General features: G+C 41.9%; 1 protein-coding gene across 1 annotated transcript in view; it reads left to right on the top strand.

Moving 5' to 3' along the window:
* The first annotated feature begins 14,764 nt into the window (after positions 1 to 14,764).
* The window catches only part of Cacna1c (calcium voltage-gated channel subunit alpha1 C), a 650,592-nt gene continuing 640,636 nt past the window's right edge, over positions 14,765 to 24,720 (top strand). Inside the window, exon 1 of the mRNA XM_047548297.1 lies at positions 14,765 to 15,440. Coding sequence (XP_047404253.1) covers positions 15,392 to 15,440 — 49 coding nt within the window. The 5' untranslated portion in view covers positions 14,765 to 15,391. The remainder of the gene's footprint in view (positions 15,441 to 24,720) is intronic.

The raw sequence follows: 24,720 nt of genomic DNA on the forward strand, positions 1-24,720 counted from the left end.
AGGGAGATTTTCTAACCATGCATATGACACTGTATAGGTGACCTCTTAATTCAATTACATAATAGTCTGCCCTTTACTGAAAGGTTGACCCCCAAACTTTGCAACTCAGTATGTCCTCCTTATTGTTCATGAACACTAAATTCTTACAGCAGCTTCTCATATACTTCTTTCTTATCTTTATTATTTTGATATGCTTGGCCACTTAAGATACAAAGTCCCATTTTCAAAATAAGCAATGTATTTTAGGAGAGTTTTTGATAAGCCTAAGAAGCATAAAAGAAGAGAATTGTTGAGATATGACTTAGGAACTATTTCTGGAGATAGCTGAACACAGGATTAACAGTGTGCTAGGGCAGCTTTGACACATGATGAGTTACTAATACAGCATCAAGTGTCCATTTTATTTCCACTTATTGTAGGGACAGATCCAGCTTGCATGCTATTTCTCCTTTTTATTGCTTGATCTGATTTTTTCTCATCTAAGTCACTTCCTAGAGATCCAATCCACCATCAGAGCAAGGCCCTGATAGTTCTGGGTCAGGAGTTTTCAGAGGGAAGATCCCTTGACATGAATTTTGTCAGAAGGAACTTGTAAAAGACAGATGCAAGGAGAATGAAATGGATAAATCCAGGTGTTACAGATGGGACCTTGGCAAATGCAAGAACTGCAAATATTATATAAGCAAACACATCTTTTGTGGGTGGGAAATTGCAAAAGACAGATACTATGAAAGATGGTCTATGGGGCCAATAGTCAACCCCTTGCACACAACATGGAGCCCTTAATGGAAAAAAATTAAAAACAAAACTTTCATACAGAGTTCCAGCCTCCTAGTAGAGGATCTGTTTCACTAAGTAACTCACTAAACAATACTGAGAGGACAAGTGAGGTGACCTCCCTTTGAACTATTCTCCCTGGGGAACCTACCAGGGAGATTTTCAGGAACATTAGGTACCAGCTCAATCCCAGCCTTTCATGTAGATACTTTTGTGAAATGATGGAGGGAAGTAGGGCAGGTCTCTTGGTTCCAAAATCTGTCCTCTACCAATATGCCTGAAATCACACTATTAGCAATATATTCCTTTGAATTAACTCCCTATTATCTCCAAAGATTAATAAACATTGATTCATTCATTTTTCAAATATTATTAAGCACTTCTTATGATCCAAACACTATTCTTGGTAATGAAAATTCAAAGTCTAGTTGGGGATAGAGGGGTAAACAAATTACTGTAACAATATAACTTGTGCTTTGATTAAAGTAACTATAAGTCTTTGAGAACTGGAGGAAGAGGATCCAGATCCATGATCCAAGACTGGATCTTGAAGAATGAGTGGGAGCCTGCCTGACAGATGCAAAAGACTAAAGATGGCAATTAGGGTGTGGGCAGGGAGAAAGAACAAGGGATGATTTTGGACCATGAGGCCCCATAGGCAGGGGATAAGCATCCCTGTTCCTGGGTTGGGGATTATAGCTCTTGGGTTCCCATGGAATATCATGTAGAAATTGGATGTGCAGAGAGAGTTCTGAAGCTGGGGGCAGGTTTTATGAAAAGAGGAGCTGGAGACTGGCAAAGACCAGTTTGTCTACTTGGACACTGTGGAAAGCATGGCAGTACCAATTTTTTCTTTCAAGTTGTCATCTCTTCATTCAACTTGCTTGGTCATCTAGATGCTTTGCCACCTCTTGGTTGTTCACGCAATGACTTTGGCAGTAAAAGAGTTAACCTGCAGATTTTTGAGATTGTATAGCAAATCTGGGTTTTTGTTTGTTTTTGTTTTTAACATTCATAATTTGGGCAGTTAAAAAAACTTCTGAAGATGGTTTTCCTTTTTTTAAAATATTTTTTGGATGTTGACAGACCTTTATTTTATTCATTTGTTTATATGTGGTGCTGAGAATCAAACGCAGTACCTCACACATACTAGGCAAGCGCTGTACCACTGAGCCACAACCCTGAAGATGGCTTTCTTTGTGTAATGGAAAATGTTTTTAGTTCCATGCTTCTCAAACTTCTATAACATTGATCAGTCCCAGGAAATGAAGCTTATAACTCTGCTCTCTGCATAACATTCATTCTGGTGGGCCTTAGCTAAATGCATAGACATGAAAGCAAATAATTTAGCTAACTTAACTGATACCACTATAGGTTTATTTCTGGGGTTTTAAAAGAATATTTTGAGCATCAAATGGTTACTTGGATAAAATTGTTGAAATTTTATTTGACTTTTATGAGAAATTTGGTAGAATTTGGTTATCAAAGTCTAAGTGGTAGACTGGGCAATGTGGAGGTGTTGAATACCCTTGACTTCCACTTCTTAATTTTTTATTTTTAGGTACCAGGTATTGAACCCAGGGGTGCTTTTCCACTGAGCCACATCCCCAGACCTTCTTTACATTTTATTTAGAGACAGGGTCTTGCTGAGTTGCTTAGGGCCTCACTAAGTTGCTGAGGCTGATTTTGAACTTGAAATCTTCCTGCCTCAGCCTCCTGAGCTGCTGGGATTACAGGCATATGCCCTGTCTTCTAATTCTTAGGAGTTTGTTTCAAATACCTTCTCTGCAAATAGGTAGAGGGCTCTTAAATAAGAAATAGTGACCAACTGTTCACTTTCCAAAAGGGGAACAAAGGCAAAATGACAATGGTTGGAATTGTGGTTAGTGATACTCAAGCGGGACCTGGAGAGATTATTGGATGCTATGAGAGGTTGTCAAAGAGGATGGAAATTTCCATCTTCCAGTTAATAAATACCCTGCTGTCTCTATACTTTGATTTACCAAGCATTATTTTTTTACTTAGTATTTTATTTTTCACCCAGAATCCTGCCCTTAGAAGTTCCCCAGTTTATGGCTGAGGGAACTGATATTCAAAAGGACATAAGCCAGGCAGTATTAGATACAAGCTTTGAACGCAGTATTCATTCTTGTACCTAACCCTTTCCCTTCTTCACTGTAAATAAAAATATAGCACCTTCAGATCTGTCCAAGGAACACTGATGGAAAAATAGACCTGAAATAATTTCTTCTGAGATTGAGAAAATTCAATCTCAGACTACTTGAAAAGGTAAAGAGAGGCAGGGACACCCCAGTGTCTGCTCCGTTTGGCCTTTCTGAATTAAAAACATACTTCAAATGGAATGATTATGTCATGGAATAACATACAAATAATCTGGGTTCAAAAAACCTGCTCAGGATAGAATGGACTGTGGTGTTCTGAGGATGTTCTCTATGTCCTTTGGGATAATGTGACCACATGACATCTCAAGTTCCTTTCTACAAGAATCTCAAAAAGATTATAAGCCTTAAGAAGGGAGGAAAATTGTTCAAGATCATGTTGGGGATGGAAGACATAGTGAGAATGAAAAACCAGAGGTGTTCATTTGTTTCACAAACATGTAGTCATATGCCAAGGTCCATAAATCTGACTTCCTTATGCAGAACGGCAGCTTGGACAGTGCTCAGAGATAGCACTAGCCATAAATCAGGCTGTTGAGCTTGGGCCTTCGAGGGTCTCAGCCTGTGCTGAACCAGCGTCGTCCACATTGCTTTGCTTGCATATCCCCCAAAAAGAGTTTTGAAAAAAGCACATGACTTCTCATACATTTTCAAGTTGACATCCCCAAATTTTCATGGTAAGTTTAAATGGTTGCAAATGATGCAATTTCTAGTGCTTTGTAAATCTTGACAGTTTAAAATAAAATTGTTGCATCATTCTTTAAAAAGTTTCCAATGAAATATAAACACCATAGCTATTTGATACCTCCTATTATCCTTTCAAAATTGTATAAAAGCCATGTTTTTAGCAAAGATTTTGCGTCATGTCTTTTTCTCCTTGGAAACATGTTTATATTCCATTTCCTCCTTACAGTTTCACCCTAATATAATGCATTTTATGCTTGAAGGTCTTTCATTGATCATATTGTTATACAGCTTGGAACAAAAAGTGGTATGTAAATAGAAATATAAATTAAATTTTTTTCTATGACATTAAGTCTTTGTGTTTACATATTTTTTGATAAAGGCCTTTACAACTTTTTCTATTTAAAATATTTTGATTTTTAATTGACATATCATGTTAGTACATATGTATGGGGTACAGTATGATAGGTACATATATGTTATACATAATGATCAAATCAGGGTAATTAGCATTTCCATCCCTTCAAACATTTGCCATATCTATATGTTGGGAATTTCTGGACCTCTCTTTTATAGTTATTTTGGATTATATCATAAGTTGTTGTAGACTATTAGGTACCCTGCCATATTGTAGAATACTAGAACTAATTGCTTCTAACTATAATTTGATACAAATTGCTTCTATATTTTCTTTTTTTAAAAAACATTTTTATAGTGATACTAATTGCTTCTATATTTTCTTTTTTAAAAAATATTTTTAGTCATAGATGGACACAATACCTTTATTTTATTGATTTGTTTGTATGTGATGCTGAGGATAAAACCCAGTGCCTCACATGTGCTAGGTAAGTGCTCTACCACTAAACTACACCCCCAGCCCTTGATACTCATTTTCTAACTTGCCTTTATTCTCTGTCTTCTTTCCAAGTCTCTAGTGATTACTATTTCCTTACAAATATAATTAATGTATAATTGAGCAAAACAATGTAGTTATATTATAAACTTCACAAAGTGATTATTAATATAAAGTTAAGATAGTATTATAAATATATCTTTAAAAAAAGACATGATTGGAGGGGTGTGATGTCTGATTAAAGCAGTATTCTGGAGACCAGTATTTCAAATGTCTCTTTGGTTGGTGTCTAGAGTTATCTATATAGACATATATGTGCATGATGAAAGCAAGTGGGGTGAGTGGCAGGTGTGCTTCTCTTCTGCAGATAGGAGATGGATGACTGTGAGAGAAAGGAGAAGTAGCAAGTGGTCTATGACCTCTTCCTTAGGTTGTCCTTCACCCAGGGTTAAGATTGAGTATATTTGAAGGTTGGGGTTTTGGAAACGGATTCTATTAGACTATCTATGTCCCAAGAGGATTACTTGTACACCAGTTTGAAGATGCCCTAAACTACTCCAAACACTTTCCAAGTCCACTTGGGAAATTGTTAACATGCTCTCAATTCATCCACATAGGAACAGTTTGCATAAGCTTTTCAACATAAATAGAGGCATAAATATGCTTATAATTTCAGCAGATTTTCAGCAAAGGGAAATGCATCTTGGGGTATTTCATCTGTAGAATCAGTTGCAATGGATACACTCATGGATTTATCTAGAACAAATAAAAACTATTATATGCTACATAAATTACAAATGCTGTCAATATTATTCCATTACAAGATCATTATGGTTATAACCTGCCCTCTTACAAATGAGAAACATTGACTGATATTATGCTAGTTGGAACAGAAGTCAATTCAGCTAATCAGAACTTGGCAAATCCCTCGTTGCACATGGGTCACACACACAGAGTTGTTGATTTATAGCAGTCTGTTAGGATATTTACCATTGTGCCATGGCAATTACTTCCAAATTCTTGAGGCTTAACACAGTAAAAGTTCTTTCTTTATCATGTCCAGAGGGGGATCAGTAGGAGTTTTTGCTTCACAAAGTCACTCAGGGATCTAGGCTGATGGATGCCTCTCCATCTTGTAGTTGCATCATCTGGATTAGGTGGCAGAAGAGAAAGAATTGCAACAGGTTTTTCACCACCTCAGCTGGAAGTGATATGTCACTTCTATATACATTTCATTAATTAGAAGTTGTCCAAATAGTTGTGTCCAAATGCAGAGTGGTTGAGAAGTGCACTCTTCCATGGGCCCAAAAAATGAGGAAAGAAAAATATTCTTATTAATTAAACCATTAGAACTTGATATAGGTGGCACTTTTTACATGGCATTGTTCTATTTGAAAAAAAAATGATAACCAAGCGTTGGTGATAAATAATAAAATATAGAAGTGATATTCATTACAAAAATGATTACATAAGCAGTAGTCAATATGAGAAAGGCAGACCTTTGAAATCTTCTATGGAAAAAAGCAAAAATAATAAACTTTGGAAGAAAGAAATGTGCATTCAAGTATGACTGACCTCAGATCTCTGGAGCAGTAGAGTTACTTCTGTAGGTTGATACCAAGAGATGGTTGGAAGTGTCCTGCCATACTTGAAAACCCCTTTAAGTTCTTGGTTTCACCATGCACCACCTGGCCACTGATTGGAAGTCTTTTGTCAAGTTATTGATAGTCACCTTTAAGAAGATATCTCTTTTGTTAGTCATGTGAGACCCTTGATTTTGCTTTGCCTGTTTTTATCTAGATGCATTATGGAGCATAAACTTCACTCTGAGGCTGGTGGTGATTACCTGTAAACACCCGCCCCCCACCATGGAGTTGGAAAATGGCCTAACCAGCAACTTAAAAGAGTGAACTAGTATCAAAATATTAATTAGTTATAGGTCATAACTAATGTTCTGATAATGTAACTATTTGGAACTATTCCATTGGCGTAGCCTATATTTTTTTAGATTTAATAGAAGGACAGGACTATTGCAGGTTGACCCAAGAGTATCCTTATAAAAAATCGTTGGAATCTAGAATCATAACTGAGGGGCATCCTTTAAAAAGAGATCTTTGGGAACAAATATGCTTTTCTGTCTAATGAGGTGATCTGACTCTAAATGTTCTATCAGGCAAAGAGCAATCTGACCTATGTCAGACTAGGAACGAAAAATTTTCAAGACTGCAGAACTCTGACTTAAGATGATTTCCAGGACTGTAGGAAAGGAAGCTAGAAATAAATGTCATGGAATTTTAGGAGGAGTGCATGCAAAATTTTTGGAAAGAGAATCCCAAGCACAAATATGGTCTGAGCCATCATTTATTATCATCCTTGGGTGATAAAGAGAAGAATAAAGGGTCAGAAAGAGAAGACATAGATTGAATGCCACCTGAAATATTGAAGAAAAGCTGAAATTACCAAGAGCTATATTAACAAGAGGGTTATGACTAGAACAAGAGAATTGATGGTTGATTTCTGATGACCAGAGAAATGCATTTACTCTCAGGACTGTGTTTTGAAGATGGCAGAGAACTGAGAATGCATTCAAAGAAGGGCAGAAGGAGAGGTGAGAATGTCGATTAAACAGGTCAGTAAAGGAAGGTTTTAGAAGGCCTACCAAAGAGATCATTTTCCTGCTTCCTTTGAGAAAACATTTTCTGTCTAGCTCTAGTGAAGACCTTTTGAACTGGACTGGAACAGTTAGAAGGAAAGGGACTAGGGAAACCATAGAGCAGAATAACCTTTGGGGTTTAAAGTCAGGTATACTCCTACCTAGTTGAATTGGTTTGGCCAAGTCACTTAACTTCTCCAAGGTTTCCAGTTCCCCAATTAAAAAACTAATGCTAATGTTCAACCTAAAAGTTATTATGTGCGTGAGACTGAATACTGAGAGAAAAGATTACCTTCTTTCAGTCCAGTGACTATGCTGTACTTATTTACCCCTCATTTAAATCTTAGCATATGATCATAATTTCTATTGCATTAATGAAGAAACTGAGCCTTGAAGAGAGTCAGGGTTTCAGGAACCACTAAATGTTAGATTTGAGGTTCAAACAAAAGTGAGTGAAAGAATGTTAGTGCAGATTAAGGTGGTTCAATGAATTGTTTGATTGTCCCCCAAATACATACATCCATATCTGAATCCCCAGAATGTGTGAATGCTAGCTTATTTAGATAAAGGATCTTTGCAGATGTAATTAACTTAAGGATCATGAGATGAAGAAATCTGCTTGGTGAGCTCTAAATCCAATGACAAGTGTCCCTGTAACAGTGAAGAAGAAGGAGATTTGGCAACCAAAAGAGGAGAAGGCAATGTGACCACAGAGATGGTGATGTGCCACAAGTCAAGAATGCTGCCAATCACCAGAAGCTGGAAGAAGCAGAGAAGAGATTCCCTCCCAGAGCTTGTGAAGGGAGGAAGATCCTGCCTGACTTTGAACTTCTAGCTTTTAAAGATGTGAAAAAATAAATTTCTGTTGTTTAAACCACTCAGTGGTAATCTGTTATGGCAGTCCTAGGAGACGAACACTTGTGGGAATAGCTTCCACTTTGTGATGGTCCTTGAGCACCTCAAAAAGTGGATAAAGTACTGGACTGAATCCTCATGGAAGGGTTCTTTCTGGAGGTCAGTAGAATACCTAATATGAAACAATCTTTCTAAGGGCCTACACATGTAATTAGAATATAATTTTAATGACTTAACCCTTCCCTTGGTATCAGTTCCCCTTTGCAAAGAATCACAGGAGATGAAGCCACATGTTCCAATTTTTCAGGTGAGAAAACAGGAGTATAGGCTAGTTATCTGATTAGTGTGGACCACGAAATTGCTGAGGTAGAAAGGGGGCACCCTAATTTGAATTCACACATGGTGTATGAATTCTCCCAGCAGGAGAACCGGTCCCCAGGAGCAGGTCAGAAGCTGTCCTGCTGCTTTCTATCTTTGAGGGTTAAGTATTGCTGAAAATTGCTAGGGTAGTCATGTAACCACAGTGCAGTTATCTAGCAATTTAAGCTGCTATAGAATGAGGATTGAATTCTTCTCACACTCCAAACACTCTGGCTTTCCCTTGGGACTGAAATTGGGGCTGAGCTGCAAGGAGAAATTGGGACTGAGCTGCGTTTCCTTAAATGCAGTATATAAAGATGGCCTGTGGGTTAGCAGGATTCGGCTTCCAGATGAAGGGACGAGAAGGCAAGATTTAGATGTGATAAAAGGGAGAAGTTGGTCAGTAAAGATTCTTAAATATTGACATGGTTTGTGAAGGCATTGCTGTTATGATGGGTCTTTCAAAAGAAGAAGGGTTATTCTGCACCCTCTTCAGTCTGTTCTCTGAACTGTGAGTTGGGGGACTTTTCCCAAATCCTTTCTCTCCCTTCCACATTAGTTTTAGAACCTGAAGTGGCTTGTGTAGTAATGGGTTATGTATGACCTCCAATTTGTCTAGACTTGAGTTCAAATCCCAGGTTTATCATTTATTAAGCAAGCAATCTTGGGCAAGAAAGTTAATGTCTTAGCCACCATTTTGAACCTGTAAAATGGGGGTGGTTGTTCTCATTGATATGTCTGTGTTCAGTTCCAGATCCACAGTAGCTGCTCAACAAATCTTTTTTTGTGAGGATAAATGATGTTAACAGTTAACATTAAGTGAATACATTGCATGTGCCACATGTTTTACCTGGATTATTTCATTTAATTATTTTTTATAATTCATTTAAAAATGTTTTTGTTGTTGATGGACTTTCATTTTATCTATTTATATGTGGTGCTAAGAATTGAACCCAGTGCCTCAAACATGCTAGGCAAGCACTCTACCACTGAGCCACAACCCCAGACCCTCATTTAATTCTTACAACCACCCTGAAGGTAGGTACTATGATGAGCTTCATTTTGCAGGAACAGAGTGTTAGAAAATAAATTAGGTGTCCAAATTCCAATAGCTCATAGTGGGGAGAGCTTGGCTGTATGCTTGGCATGACTCCAAAGACGAGCCGTTAGCTGGGTTGAAAATGCTTATCATAATATCTGATAATTACTAGGTTTATTAACCAGTATGGATTTAACAAACATATATTGAGAAGAACTATGTGCCAGGCACTAACTACTCATAAGAACATCTAAGCAAGTTGCTCAGTAAAATGGGAGAACACTATGCTGACACATCAGTTAGGTTTGATCAAGGAAGCAGTCCTATCATAAGTGACAAGGAGTAAAGGGTTAATAACAGGGATTAGACCTTGTACCCATTGTTTGGGGGCTGGTGAAGAATCTATGGAAGGTTTTGCCTCTGCCTCCAATGATGAGTCTAAAGTTGCTGTAGATTAACAGGGTCACAAGGTAAGAACAAAAAAAGCCAGAGAGATTTGGGAGAAGTGAGGCCAAAGTAGATTCCACAAGGACAAACAGAATCCCCATTAGTTTCTAGCCTTGACAATGAAACATAAAGCTGTAATGTTTTACTGCAGAACTGACTTGTGATTTTCTCAGGACTCAAGAGTAGCTAAAGGAGATCCTGCAGGAGCTAGAGGATCTGTGGACAACCCAACAGGATAAGCCAGCTGATGGGTGACAATGTGTGCATGCTGACCTTCACAGTAGAAAGGCAGCTGTTTCACTTCTACCTTGCAAATGCTCCCCAAATCCTTTTTGTGGATAACCTCAACCCAAGGCCACAGAAGGAAAGCAATTCTAGAAAATACGACACTCATTCAGTTAAGTTGACCCAATGCAAAATCACTGCAGTGATGTTCCAATCCCTGGCTTCTGAGAAGGAATGGTCCTATGGGCCTTAGAAAGAGGTAAAGGAGGAGGCCTGCAGGAAAGCACGATTAAGCTGAGCCTTCTGGTTCATCACTTCCAATTCTTGGTTTGCCAACCACTTTTACCCGATTTGAAATGTCCACCTTATATGTGGGCAATCCTATGGGTTAGGAATTAAAGAATGAAATATGTTCCCAGAAGGTCAGTATTAAAATATAGCCATTACCTTGGTGGCACTAAATCTGTACCATCAGCACAGAGTGACTGAAACTTTAACTATGCACCTTGGAATGCAATAAGGAAAATGCAGTGCATTTGGACTTGAGAAACTGGACAGGTAATTTTTGCAGGTGGGTGGCAGCATTTAGTGCTGAGTGGCTGCCAGAGAGGAGGGGCTGGGACACTTTGGGGTTTTGATGGGAGAGCTAATTCAGGGGACATTTGGTGAAGTATTATCCCTGGCTAGGAGGTAGGGTGAGTTCTCTGCACTCAAAGTGTAGGTGCCTATGGAAGAGAAAGAGCCTGCTTTGTAACCTGGTTTCCCAAGTCTAACAAGGAAACAAAAGAAGAAAAATCAACCTCTCAGAGAAAGTTCCCATCCACACTTTGGTGTGACCTTTTGTAGTCTTTTTCTTAGTTCAAGTATACATCTGTTCTTATGAAATATGGAATCACACCTTATATAATATTTTGTAACCTATTTTTGTTTTTGAAGTAGTCTTTTCCCTTGTCACTTAGCATTATTTACATCTGTGCTAGATTTCCTTGTATGAATGCACCTTAGTTTATCTATGCACTGGCTAAGAGAATAGACTTTGAAGCAGGCTTCTGGGGTAAATCCTAGGTCTTCCAACATTTGTTGTCTCTGCAAACAGGACCAAGAGAATCAACCTTTCTCTGCTTTAGTTTACTCACCTGTAAAAGGGGACAACAGTACTTTCTTCATAGGGTTATTCAGAGGAGCAAATGACTTCAAATGTGAGAGGTACTTGGAATATTCTTTCAACGTTATTATTTAACCAATATTTTTGTCGACTGTTTAGTTTCTAAGTTTTTCACTCTCACAAATACACTGTAATTAACAAATTCAGTACACTATTAATTGCTTCCAAAGGAAATATTTGTGATTACAGTAAGAAATCTTTTACAGAATAAATAAATCATGCACTAAAAAGACATTGAATAACCATATGCAAAGCATCATGTTATGCACAAGGAGGAATGAGGACACTTCTCTTTCTTAAGACATTAAAACTGTGTGTCAGAGGGGAGAAGAGACACATGCACAAACAGGTCTAACATCAGGTAGGAAAAGGGGCATGAATGAAGGATTATGAAATGGGGAGTAGAAGGGAGAGTACCTATAGCTGGATAATCAAATCCTTCAATAAAAGAGAGAAACAGACTCCCTCCTCTGCTCTCACCACCTCCACAATCCCCAAATCAGATTTCCAAATGGTCTCTGGCACGTTGAGAATTTGTTACCTTTAAAGAGAACACCCAGGGCTGAGTTCCAAAGTTAGAAGCAGGGATATGGGTGTTCATTGCAAGACCAAATATTTAGGAAATACCTTTTTCTGGAAAGGAAAGAACACATTTCACAGCTGAAAAGAGAAGTGAAAAATGAAACTAAAGAAGCATGAAGGTAATATTTACTTGCTAGATTTATACAGTGCCTACCTTTAGAAAAGCTGGGCTATAAATCCAGCCTGTGACCCCCTAACACATATACAATCTGTTCTGTTACCTGGCTCTCTGTGAAGCACATTAGCAATCATTTTGCTGCCATTTAAAACTTCCATCTCCCTGTAGCCCTACCCTTGCCAGCTCACCTTCAATCATCACCTTAGAAGAGAGAGCTGGATAATGGTAGAAGTGTGAGTTTCATGTCAGATCCTCCTGGGCTAAGTTTCAAGCTCTACATTTTACCAGCTGGATGACTCTAAGCCTCAATTTCCACATCTGTGAAATGGGGATAATAGCATCAATAACATTAACCTGTATGCAGTGCTGCAATGTGGATCAAATGAGATAATGCCTGTGAAACACCGATCAGAGCACCTGGCACAAATCATTTGAGTTTGTTAGCTTTTATTATTATTATCCCTGTACTACAGTGTGTAAAGGAATGCAAACCATTATTCATTTAATGAAATAATCACACATCAGTCTTGGAAACATGGTCCTAAGATATATCTTAAAGCAAATGGGAAATATTTGAATTTGCATCATTTTACCTTTTGTCTATGAGGTTAAAAGTTGAGTATGAACGCACCACAATGCCAAAGAGACCAGATTTCTCTTGTAATTAACAAAATCTAGACTGCTACTCATATTAGAATCAAGATGATTGATAAACCTTAATACCTCTCACAGGGGCTCTTGTGTTTTCATCTGGAGCCAAAACTACTGCCCAAAGGAATGAGGCAGGAGTGGTGAGGTTTCAGATAATAACTGAAAGGAGGCATTTTGATTCAATACAGTGCATTGCAGCATTCCTGTTAGCATCTTGGGCACTTATTCATTCAACATGTTTATTACATACTCACTATCTGCCAGATATTGCTCTGTGCACTGGTAAACAAAATGGACAAGATGCCTACTTTCAGTTGTTTACATTTTAGTGGGGGTTATCAACACTAATCAATAAAATTAAAGAATATGTAAGTGTGTTAGCCAGTGATTGGATGCCACGTAAAAGGTAGCCTAAGGGAAAAGTGGGAGTGCTGTGAGGGTGGGCAGTTGGCCTTGGTGGGCTCAATGAGGTGAGATTTGAGCAAGGTCTCCAAAGAGGAAGGAGTCTGCTAAGTGGATGTTTGGTAAGGATATTCTGTGCAGGGGCCCCAGGTGTGCGTGGAGGAGGGGAAGAATTACTCCTGGAGTGTTTAGGGAACAGTAAGGAGGCTAGGGGAGCCATAGGGAGGCAGTAGGAGATGAAGTAATGAAGTTGCCCATGACCATTCCTTTTAAGGACCTTGACTTTTACTAGGTGAAATGAGGAACCACTAGAGGAAGGTTTTGAACAGAGAGGGGCCATAATTGCCTTTTAAATGGACTGCTCTGACTGTTCTACTGAGAAAATATCCAAGAAAAGGACAAGGAAGGTAGACCAGCAGAACAGCTACCGCAGAACCCCAGGGAAAGGCTGTACAAGGAGCAGGTTTAGATATACTGGGTTTGAGATGCTCAAGGAGCAGTTTTGGACTGGAGTCTGGAATTCAGAAGAAAGGACTAGCCTGGAGATTTAAAAGAAAACCTGAGAATGTTTTATTCATTTATTTTTAATATTTTATTTTTACCATTTACACATATTAATTGTACAATTTTATGGGTTTCACAGTGACATTTCCATACATGTATATATTATGCATTAATCATGTTCACCCACCCTTCTACATTTGATAAAGACAGCTGCTTAAAGCAATGGGAATGGTTAAGATCACCCAGAGATGAGGGTGGATGGGAAGGCGAAGTCTAAGAGCAGGTTGGTCGACGGTTTCCTGGAGAGGGAGTTGTAGCCCCCAAAACAGGCTCCGTAAACCCCACACTAGGGAGCCCGGGCCTGCAGGGGGTGCCGTGGAACTTGCTGTAGCTTCCAGTGATGAAAAGAAGCATTTGCTTCTCTAGAAAGGAGAGGTGTTCCGCAGATTCCTGCCAGAGTGGCAGAAATAATTAAGAGAAGTAGCTAAGGATATCCTAGTAGAACACGTGCTCGGCTGCCTCCAAGGAATCAGAAAACCTGGGTCTATTAATCTGTTCAGACATCTGGGCACCACTGCCTTGCCCACGAGTCTCCGCCTCTCGGGCTCCTTCTCTCATCCCCCTCCCTTCCTCCCATCCTCGCCTCTGTATGTCACTTCTACAACCGCTCTGATTATAATTGATCAAACAGAATCACGGAATCACGGCTCATTTTGCCGTTTTGTTCAGTAGCCCGATCTGAAAAGAGACTGGTAGTTGGGCAATCTGTATTCCCTCTTCTTGGAATTCTGCTCACAGAGGCCTTCCCGGCGTGGCGGGCCCCGCAGGGACAAGTCACTGCTGCGGAGGAGAAGGAGGGCGGGGGGCTGTAGGCCGGAGCCAGGGTGAGAGACACCAGCGGCGGGGCGCCAGGGGGTGTGTCCGCGTCGCGGTCCGCGTGCGGCCCCCCGCGCGTCCCGGCCTCCCCAGGGGCTTCCCACGTGGCTCCTCCCGCAGACCCTTTCGAGGCCGGGGCTAGCTCTTCTTTACGTCATGTGGGTAGAGGGCTTTCTCCCGCGGTGCGGTCGCAGCTTCTCAACTTCGGGTTCAAGTCCGCCGCCGTGCGCCCTGCGCTGTGCGCCCGCTCCCTGCGCGCCACCGCCGCCGCCGCCGCCGCCGCCGCCACATCTGGAAGCGTTCAGCGCGTCTGCCTCCAGCGCGCCGGGCGGGCGGGCGCGGGCAGGGGAGGGCGCGGGCGCGGCGGGGCTTGGCTGGGAGGGAGTGAGCGCGGCGCTCTCTCGCGCGCCCGGTGTCTCCCTCTCTCTGCCTCTGCAGAAACAGCTCCCTGCCAGAACGGCGCTCGGCGCGGCGCGGCACGGCCCGGAGCGGCGACGGCGGCTCTTCCTGCCTCCTCGCCCTCAGGAGTTGGTGGCTCTTTTTGACAGAAAAAAACCGGGAAGGGGCCTCGGGGAGGACTCGCCAAGAGCGGGCAGAGACATCTCAGCTCCCTGGTGGCCCGGGCAGACCCCCTTTGCCCCCCGTGTTGGGGTCCATTGCTTTCGCTTGCCCCTCCTTTCCGCCTCTTCTCGCTCTGCCTCTCTCGATTTATTTTTTCAAATGGTGTAGCCGCCAGAGGTGCGGTGCTAAATTCTTGGAAGGGGCCCGGATGTACTGAGGATGCATTACAATCTCACTAAAGGAGGCAGTAGTGGAAAGGAGCAGTTTTTGGTGTTCGATGCAATAATGGGAATCAGGTAATCATCAGAAGGGAAGAAGAAATACTGCGGATCCACGGCTTCCTTGAATGCACGAAAGCCGCCGACCTCGGAGGAGGGATTAATCCAGACCCGCTTGCGGGTGTTTTCACATTTCTTCCTCTTTGTGGCTTCTTCTCCTTTTTCAAACAATTTTTGGTCAATGGTCAATGAAAATACGAGGATGTACATTCCAGAGGAAAACCACCAAGGTAAGGCTGGACTCCGCCGCCTCGCTGGGCTCCAGCCCAGGCACCCGCCTTCTCCACCCTGTTCTTGCTCTCTCCGCGCGCTCCCCGCGGCTCCGGGGCTGGTCCCTGCGGAGTGGCCGGGGGCTGCGTCCTCGAGGGGCGCCTCTATCGCACCCGAGCGCGCGAGAGCCCGGCGGAACCCGGGGCCCGAACCGCCGAGCGAGACGGAGCGGAAAATTCCCGCCCCTCCCCCCACCCCTCCCCGGCTTCTCCAGAGCATGTGTTTCCTATGAAATTCCAGGCGAGGGGGGAAAAGTTCCCCAAGTGACTGCTGCTGCCTCGCTTTCTCGCGTTTGCCTTGAAAGCCCAACTGCCCGGCCGGCTGCGCCTGGGGCAGGGGGCGCCGGTGCCGCTGAGACCCGCGGCCCAAGAGCTCCGCGGCCTGGGGTCCCTGGCCCTGCAACCGCGGGGCGAGGAGCGCGCGCGCGCACACCCCGCACCAGGCCGCCCCGCGCCCTCCGGCTGCCGGGTGTCCACTCTTGCTGGCGCCCCTTCCCTGGGCAGCGCTCTCCAGGTGGCGGGTGGGAGCGGGGGATGCAGATGTGAGTCTCAGCGGGCCTCCCTCACTCTCTCCATCTCTCCCTTCTCTTTCCCTCCTCCTCGGCTCACCTACACCCACCCACTTCTCCACTGCCATTGACCCCGAGCGCGCCCACGCCTCGTGTTCGGATTTTCACCCCGGTGTGGGCTAGCACCTGAGGATGCAAGCGGTTAGAATCCGATCGATGTGTGGGCTTTGCTTTTTCTTGTTTTAAGGAAATAATGAAAGGGTGTGACTAGCTCACGCGGCTCCATACTATTGCCAGTGTTTTCTGAGCATCTCCATTCTGGGCATCAAGTGTCACCAGCTCCCCTTGTGATGGTGAAAGACATTTAGGTAACTCCCCACTTCCTGGAAACTTTCTCCCTCACCGCCCCTTCCCCCATATTAACAAGTTATTATTTTTGGCATTTCTCAACAATTAAGGCTCTGGTGGGGTGTAGACAGATATTGGTCCTGCTGGAGTGTCCTGCATCCTCCAGGTACTTCTCTTTATCTGTCCCTTGGGTGTAGTCTTCCTTTCCTGTCCTACTCCCCAGTCTCCATCTATCTCTTTTCCTTCCTTTTCTTTCCTCTGAGTGCTTGTCGCTATTGGTCTCTGTTCCTTCCCAGGGTACTTCCAAGTGATCCCCCAAAGATAGATCTGGTGAAAGGAGTAGTCTCCACGTCTTTTTTGTCCAGTCTCCTCCCTCCTTTTGCCCTCATCTCCATCATCTGGGGACAGGGCCATTGACCTTTCCAGACCAGAGCTGCCCTCTGGCCTGCCTGCCTGGTCTTCCTCCATCCTGAAGCTGACTTTGGATCCAGTTGTCTCTGTGCTTTCCAGCTTGGGTTGCAGTGTGGGGATTTTGGCCTTCTTGGGAAGAAAGTCAAGGGTCATGGGTTCCAGGGTGAGACAGGGCTTTGGAGTCACAAGGGCAACTTCTATCTCTGGATTTCTCTACCCAGTGCTCCAACTCCTCATCTGTCCCCCTATCCCTTTCTTTGTCAATGGAGTCATAAATGAATTAGGAGAGAGGGAATGAGACACAAAAGAAAGGGTGATATTTTTGAAGAGCGGGGATGGATCCTCCTCCCCACCTAGAGATTCTACCCACATCCTCAATCTAAGCAACCTTGCAGAGGGAAGCTCAGTAGTCCCAACTATTACTACCAGTGGTAATATAATGCAGTAATAATAGTTATTATTCACATAATGATTATCTTAAATGGTTTATAAGGTCTCTGTTCTAGGGTAGGATAAACCCTTTCTTAGCCATTTCCTTACTCTGATTCTTTTCTTTTGCCTCTCTGCTCTTCAACACCCCCTACCTGCTGTGCAGGAGGCAGGCATTAAAAGTAGGAGCACCAACCTCTGTGAGCTTCCCAAGAAAGGTGGAGGGGAAGGGAGCGAGTGAGCTGGTGACTGGAAGCGCTACCTTTCCAGCAACATACCAGCAAACACTATAGCAACCTGAATTCCAGTTCTCTCTCTGGAAGCTGCAGTGGTTATATAATTCACAGGAGCAACTTTGCCTCCATTCCTAGATGCGGTTCTCAGGTGAAAGAGCACCAGGATCCTTGTCCCCCATCTGCTTTCCATACCCTCTTCCTTGATTGGTTGGCATCACCCAGGTTTCTTTTTTTGAGGGGGGATGGGGGAAAGTGGCAGAGGTGAGGAGGATTTGGAAGAGCTTGCGTATTTACAAGGAAGAGGTGACTTGCTTAATAACCCATGGGGCCATGAAACAGTGGAGGTTAGAGTTTCAGGAGACAGAGAAGAGGAGCGAAGTGATTACCTCAGATCAGTAATGGTGGTGATGAACCAGAGAGGAGAACCAAAAAGTTGCCAGGTGACTGGGATTGTGATTTCTTCCCAACCCTTGAAAACACTGATTGTACCAGATTCCCCACACCCAGTTTTTCTGTGGAATATGTTTTGAGGGTTAGGCTATGGAGGCCAGAAGTTCACTCAAGAGCCTGGAAGTTCACAGAAAGACTGGCTTCTGACTCTGGGTTTCAGGCTGGGGGTGGCATATATAAAATGTGCCTCACCTCTGGGGCCCTATCTGCTCTGGTCCCATGCCAGCTTCCCACTTTTCTGGGCTGATTTTCCATTGCAGTCTCCAGCTAGCAAATGAGTTTCTTAATAGTCAACCATTTAACAAATAAAACATCAGAATGTCCCTTATCTGCTGGAGACAAGGAAGAGGGGAGAAACATGTGTTCTGGGAGTGGAAGACACACTGTGCTTTTCTTTTAACTACTTAACCATACAGCAGACTAGTAATCATCATAATAAAGTAATGATCACAATTAACTCTCTTTACAAATGATCAGAACAATGTTGCTTGCCCCTCAGCTTATGTAGGTTAAAGAAGGCTTGACTTTAGCTTCTCTTTCTCTGGATGCTACTTGGAGGGAATGGGAGGAAAAGGGCACTGGGGTTTGAAATGTTGTTCCTAGTATTGCTGAGGTACTTTTCAGTGTATCAGAATATGATATAATAGAATATATTTAGAAGAATTATTATTTCCACAGATGCATGCTAACAGCATTTAAATGTGTGCCTGTATGCATGCACACATGTGCACACCACTAAGAAAAAGCTACTTTAAGTAGATTACACAGAACCTAAAGCACCCCACTGACCTGGGGTTTTGCAGAGGATTAATGATAATGCAGTCATCTAAGACGGTTTGGACATTTCCATAGTTTTGGACATTTCGTGATAAGTAGAGACTTGTTTTGGCAGGTAGAAGCTACAGGTATAGATGGTACTTATAAATGCAATAGTGAGCCATTTGTCCCCTGGACCTGTTTCTTAGTCTTGGTGATGACTTTAGTTAGATGTCTTCAATTTTCTTTTCCACTTAAAACTACTGAAGGTGTTTTATTTTTTCTTTGAATAAGACCTACCAAAGGGTTTCAAGGAGCATATTGAATGAAGGTTTTGAGGCCTTGCTGATTTTTGGATCCCCACTTCTTAAGTACAGGTCTTGGCTCATTCTAGGGGCTGGACACATGATCCAATGCCTACAATGAAGGAACGAGTGAATGAAGGCAGACCCTGTAGGACCAGCAGTGGATGTGGCTTCTGCCTCTTCCAGTAGGTGGCGCTACAGGGCTTAGGAGTCAGTTGAGGGTCTCCAGGGCCAGTCAGGTGAGGAAAGATGTGAAGAGGAACTTGAAGGCAGTTTCCTGTAGGTGATGTATCAATTTCACCAGGCCCACACCTGCCCAGTGCAGAGGATCCGAAAGACCAATTTATTTCCATGGCACCACACACACCAGAATGAGGGAGGAACCCAAGTCCCTCAGTGACCTTTTCACTCCTTGGTCATCATGATAACCCACTTTGGATTTCTTCTGTTTTACCTCAGACTTGTGTTTATCTTTAGCACAGACAGCATCCTACAGGGCTTCAAGGGCGCCTTTGGGACAAGTTTTAGCTGAATTTGTCATGGCTGCATATTGATTTTCCCCCTGATTTACTATGGATGATTTAGGAGCCAGAGGGTCCCAGTGGTTCCCAAGCCTGATCCAGCCTGAGAGGAACTGAAATTTGGGATCTGGAAATATTAACCTGTAGGGTTATAAAGCTCATTAGCTCAAAGGTGAGACATTTACCTAACTTTATTTGGGAGAAAACTCCCAGAAAAACAAGTGGGCATATATTTCAGCTGATTTCTGTTTATAAGTCTGCCTGGGTCTCCTGCTGGGTAATAGCACAAAAACTCTGGAGACCTGAGTTAGTAAGCCACTGAGATTTGTTCTAATTTTTAGTGTTGTTTTCTAACTCCTGGACTTTTTCTTTCTTATCCCCATTTTCCTTGGTTTTCTGAGTTGTTGTGGACGGTTCTACGAGTTCTGGAAATCCTGCCACTGTTAAGAAGGGGTGAGTGGCTGGCTGCACTTTCTTCCTTTTACAGTAATCCTGCCTGATGTCGCGGCTGTCAGTGATGCAGGCCTTGCAGGTCAGCCTGCCTCATGCCAACTCCTCCTTGCTGGACACTGATGGGTCAGTTTCCAGATTCAGGAGATAATTTTATTTTCCATTTGGACTAAAGAAAGCCCAGTGATGATTTGGGAAACACCTGGGGACTTACCAAGACTGATTAGCAAAATAATCATATCGATTTAATCTATTTCTAGATTTTGTCCTCATCGTCTTCTGGGTTAATGTTGTGTACTGTGGAGAAGAGCAGAAGAGTGATTAAAAATTAAAAAAAAAAAAAAAAAGGCATGGGGAATTGTTTTACAAAATATCAGGTGCTAAATATTTAGCGATGTAAGTGCTAAACATTCCGATAATGAAATAGCACTCGAGTCATGACTGTCAGTATTAAAATAATGTAGTAAACACCTGTTTACATGTACCTCAGGGTTAGATACTGTGTAATACAAGTAGCAGTGACAGGATCCCTGGGGGAAAATGCAATGTTTTTCAGTACAGTTTCAAAGCCTGACACTTCAACTGAACTCATGGTGGACAAAGCAAAATGGAGGGGTCAAACAATTAATGTCCTGATTGGAACCCAGACCCAGGTACTACAGAAGAGGTCTCCTGTGTGTTTTAATCTCTACATGGGGCACTGGGCTTTGCTGATCCAGTGTAGACACAGACCAGGAGTGCTTCAGCAGACCCCAGTCACTTCTACAGGTTGGGAACCTTTGGAGACAAATGCTTATAACAGCAAGAAGAGGAGCAGAGCACTTCCTGCGTTGTCCCTTGTCCCTGCTGAATTCAGGCTGGAGCCTTGGGATCCTCAAGAACTTTGCTTCAGTTCTAGCCATGTGTTCTGTGGGGATAGGAGCCTCACTGGGAGACCTGGAGCCCAGGATGACTTCACAGAGAGGTGCAGTTGTGAATTGGCTGGCGCTTCAGAGAACTGGGGTCGCAGAAAGTGTGGGAATGTTGGAAGAGTTGGGGGAAGCTTGGAGAATAAGGTTACAGGTCATAGGGGTACTCACTGCTTGTGGACTTTAACTCAATTTAAGTAGGGATTTGAGGAGGGAAGTTTGGGCCTGGAGCTAAGAGTCAAAGAAAAGTTGAACATAGGCCCTTGCTTTCCCAGAGACCAAGGAACCACAGGAATAGTTGGTTTAGCTTTGAACAGAGGATAAAGGAAAGGGGCATTAACTGGGTTGAGACCCAAACACCTCCACACCTCCAGTTCCAGAAGTCCCAATAAATAGCAGTCTCCATGATATGTTCACTTTGAGATGGACTTCTGGTGTTGTATTGGGGTGGGGGATTTTCTAGACTGTGTGTATCAGGGAGGGCTTCTAGACCCAAGTTCTTGAAAGGCTTATCAGAATAAATGTAATGCCTTTTTGTGAATTTACTTTCCAGGATCAGAACATTTTGTGGGTAAAGGAATCTTAGGGACAAATTCCATTTCTGTTTGAGAAAATGGAAGCTCCGAAAGGGTTTCTCAAGCAGGGAAGTGACTAGAAATAGGATCTCTGGTCTCTTTATCCTCCTGCTTTTGCTTGACCACTCTTCATATAGGTTAGGCCCCTGAGAGAGAATTGCTTAGTGTTTCTGATTAAATTTTGCCTAATAAACTTATTTACCTCTCCCTGTTTTCCCTCCCACTGCCCCTACCTTTGTACTGCTTCAAACTAATTTCTGAGATATTAGATTTAGGAACATAGTTGAAAGAGTAAGGGCTAGGGGATTCTATCATTGGAAAGGTTTAAAAATAATTTCTTAAACTACAGAATGAAAGTTCATAAATGTCTGCAAGAAACTCCTATCAAATTCAGCTCACTGGAACTGATATCTCTGGCTAAATATTTATTCTTTTGTCATAGTTTATAAGTCGGTTATTTTATTCTGCTTTAATTTCACTAAAATAAAAAACTTAAAAATTCCTTGTAGTTCTTGGAATGAAAAAAGTAATTCTGGTGTTGTGGTGATATACCAGTCTTTAGAATTCTTGAATATTTTAATGTTCCAAGTTGAGCCACACTTGGGAAAAATTCATGTCATTGCAGTTATATTATTTTCAAATGTCTTTTCTTTTACCTTGGAAAGAAGTAATATATTCTTTGTAACTCTAGAAACCTGGATAGTAGCTAAAATACTTTTCAAGATTACATTTTGAAGAAATAGACCAGTAATCCAAAAACAAGCCCCCCCACCAACCTTACAAATCTGAGTGTTCAGAAATTAAAATTTGTTCATTGAGGGTTTTAAGAAGTAATAAATGTAATGTAAAATGTATGTAAACCATTGCAGTTGGCATCTTCCCATGCATCAGTAAGTTGTCTGACAGTGGTTGAATGTAACTTGCAGGAAACAATTGAAAATTATATTCAAAATAATAGTAATCAGGCATTCAATTTTTTTAATCGAACTCTTTTCAGACATAAATTTTTTAAAATTCTCTAAATTTTCTAAAGTTATTTTACTAAAACTGTTGACTATGGAAAAATAACAAGAGAGAGTGTTTTTTGTGCTGCTATTTTAACTGTTATTATCTGTATCTTTTAGCTCAGGAAATGACTTCACCTATTCATCCCATAAACAGATCTTTAACAGGGTCACTTAGCTAATTGGGTTACTTAGACAGATGTGCTGGAGGAAAATTATGATATTTAGTATTTAGTATTCATACTAAATATCAAAAATATTTTGACAAATTCATGTTTAAGATGCAGTTTCTAATGCCTTACCCTGGCTGGAGATGTTTTATATAAATTATATATAGCCTGCCCGATCTACTGACATTGCACAGAGAATCACAACCAAGAATGTGAAGGAAGTCTGAGTGCTTGTATTTTAAGGGCTTAAACCAAATTGTGTTGGGACTTAAAACTGTACTTTTACAGTTTTCTGTACAGAGAAGAAGGGTAAAGTGAAGCAGAGTCAGTTTTACCATCAGCTAGGACACAACATGTATAAGAAAGATAGATGAAGTCATTTGCATAAAGGTACAGCATCAAAATACTGTGTCATGTTTGCTTTTATGTCTTTGGATTAAAAACATGCAGGAAAAACCGAGTTAAATTTCATGGTAAAGCGAGTTCTAGAGTTTGTGTTGGGTTTAATGGCAGTCACACACTTTGTTCACATTTACAACGTTTTTCATAGTATGATTTGTAGGGGGAGTGAGTATGGGGTGATGGTGCTAAATTTACTTTTTAATATTGGTGCAGCTGGATCTAAGTAAAATGTTTTGAAGCTTATCAGAAACTCAGTATACTTTTAGAAGAACATTTAGGGTTTAGATTGGGGGAAAAAGAAAAAAGGTATATAATAAGTAAGAAAAATGACCCACCTAGAAAGCAGTGTGAGTTTGTCCATTGGTTGGCTGTGATTAAAATGAGGGGCCGGTTCAAGCTGTAAATGGGGCTAATTGCTATATAACTGTACATGTTTGTTGGGATAGCTGTCCCATATTTTGTATATTGGAATAAAAATTTCTATAAATTATAACTAAAAGTAAATATTCTGAATTGAGTCCCACTTCCAAGTCACATGGCTTCTTAGAAATTTTACTTTTAGAAGTACTTTTAAGACAGGAACCAGAAGACTTTAGGAAAAGGGAAGGAAATGTACTATATGGGTCTTGTGGCCTCTAACCATCAGTGTAGGGTTTTTTACTTTCTTTGATGGCAGTAGTAAGACCTCATTTTCATAACATACTACCCTTGATACTTTCTTTAAAGATACTTTTCATTAAAGATTCTCTCATGAGGTGTTTGGCTGGGAGCTGGGAGGCTAAGGCGCTTGGGTCCTGGCTCTTCAGTGAACTTAACTGTGTGACCTTGGGCAAGTCACTTAACCTCTCTGTGCTTCAGTCTCCCTGTCTTGTAAAATGAGAGTGATACCTACCTCACAGGGTTGTTGTGGGGATTAATTAGAGATAATGTCTGTAAAGCATTTAAGGTTCTTGAAGTAGGCACTATATAAATACTAAATAATATTAAAGTTGGTTTATTTGTGAAAAAAAAATTTCAGCTCACTATTTTGTCTGCAAACAAATCTGCCTCTAAGCCTTTCTTATTTGCCTGCTTCCTTTTGGTCCCAATCTCAGTTCGTTTCGGCCCCTTCAGGGAGTAGGGTGGAGATGAGAAGGCAGTCTGGGATGTAGGATTCCCCTTGGCGAACTGTTGGGGATTCTTTGTGGACTGTCTTCGCTATTGGCCAGAGCATGGACACAAGATTAGCTGCAGGGTAGAAACCATGGGGATGTTTAAGTGGACGCTGGCCAGAGCTCAGGCTGCCATGAATTCTGCTTCAGTTGAGTGAACAAAGGCTTCTTCCTGCTCCCTTGTCAGAGTTGGATCCTAGGATCCCCTAATTGTTCCCAGGAGACATTCCCTAGGGAGGGGGATTAGATCAGGTGCGTAGAAGAGAATTCACTTAGGACTTGCCTCTGACATTCCCATCATTCTTGACGTGTTCATTGGCATCTCTGAGAAATTGGAAGGCTTTTGAGGCTGATTTGGTTTAACTTGAAGACAGAAGCATGAGCCAAACTCATGCTTGGAGATATGGCCTTTGAGCTCCCTGGAGGAAGCCACCATTTCAGAACATAGCGTTGCGATAATTCCATGAAATATTCAAGCTGCCAATTTGCCAACAGGGGTTTCTTTTAATACACTTGGCTACACTTGGTGCTGCCCGCTTGAACCTAGCTAAAAGGAAAATAAAATAATATTGTCTCCTGTCCTTTGGAGAACCAAGCCAAAATCCAGACAGTAAAT

The sequence above is a fragment of the Sciurus carolinensis genome, chromosome 4, assembly GCF_902686445.1.
Source record: "Sciurus carolinensis chromosome 4, mSciCar1.2, whole genome shotgun sequence".
NCBI lineage: Eukaryota > Metazoa > Chordata > Mammalia > Rodentia > Sciuridae > Sciurus > Sciurus carolinensis.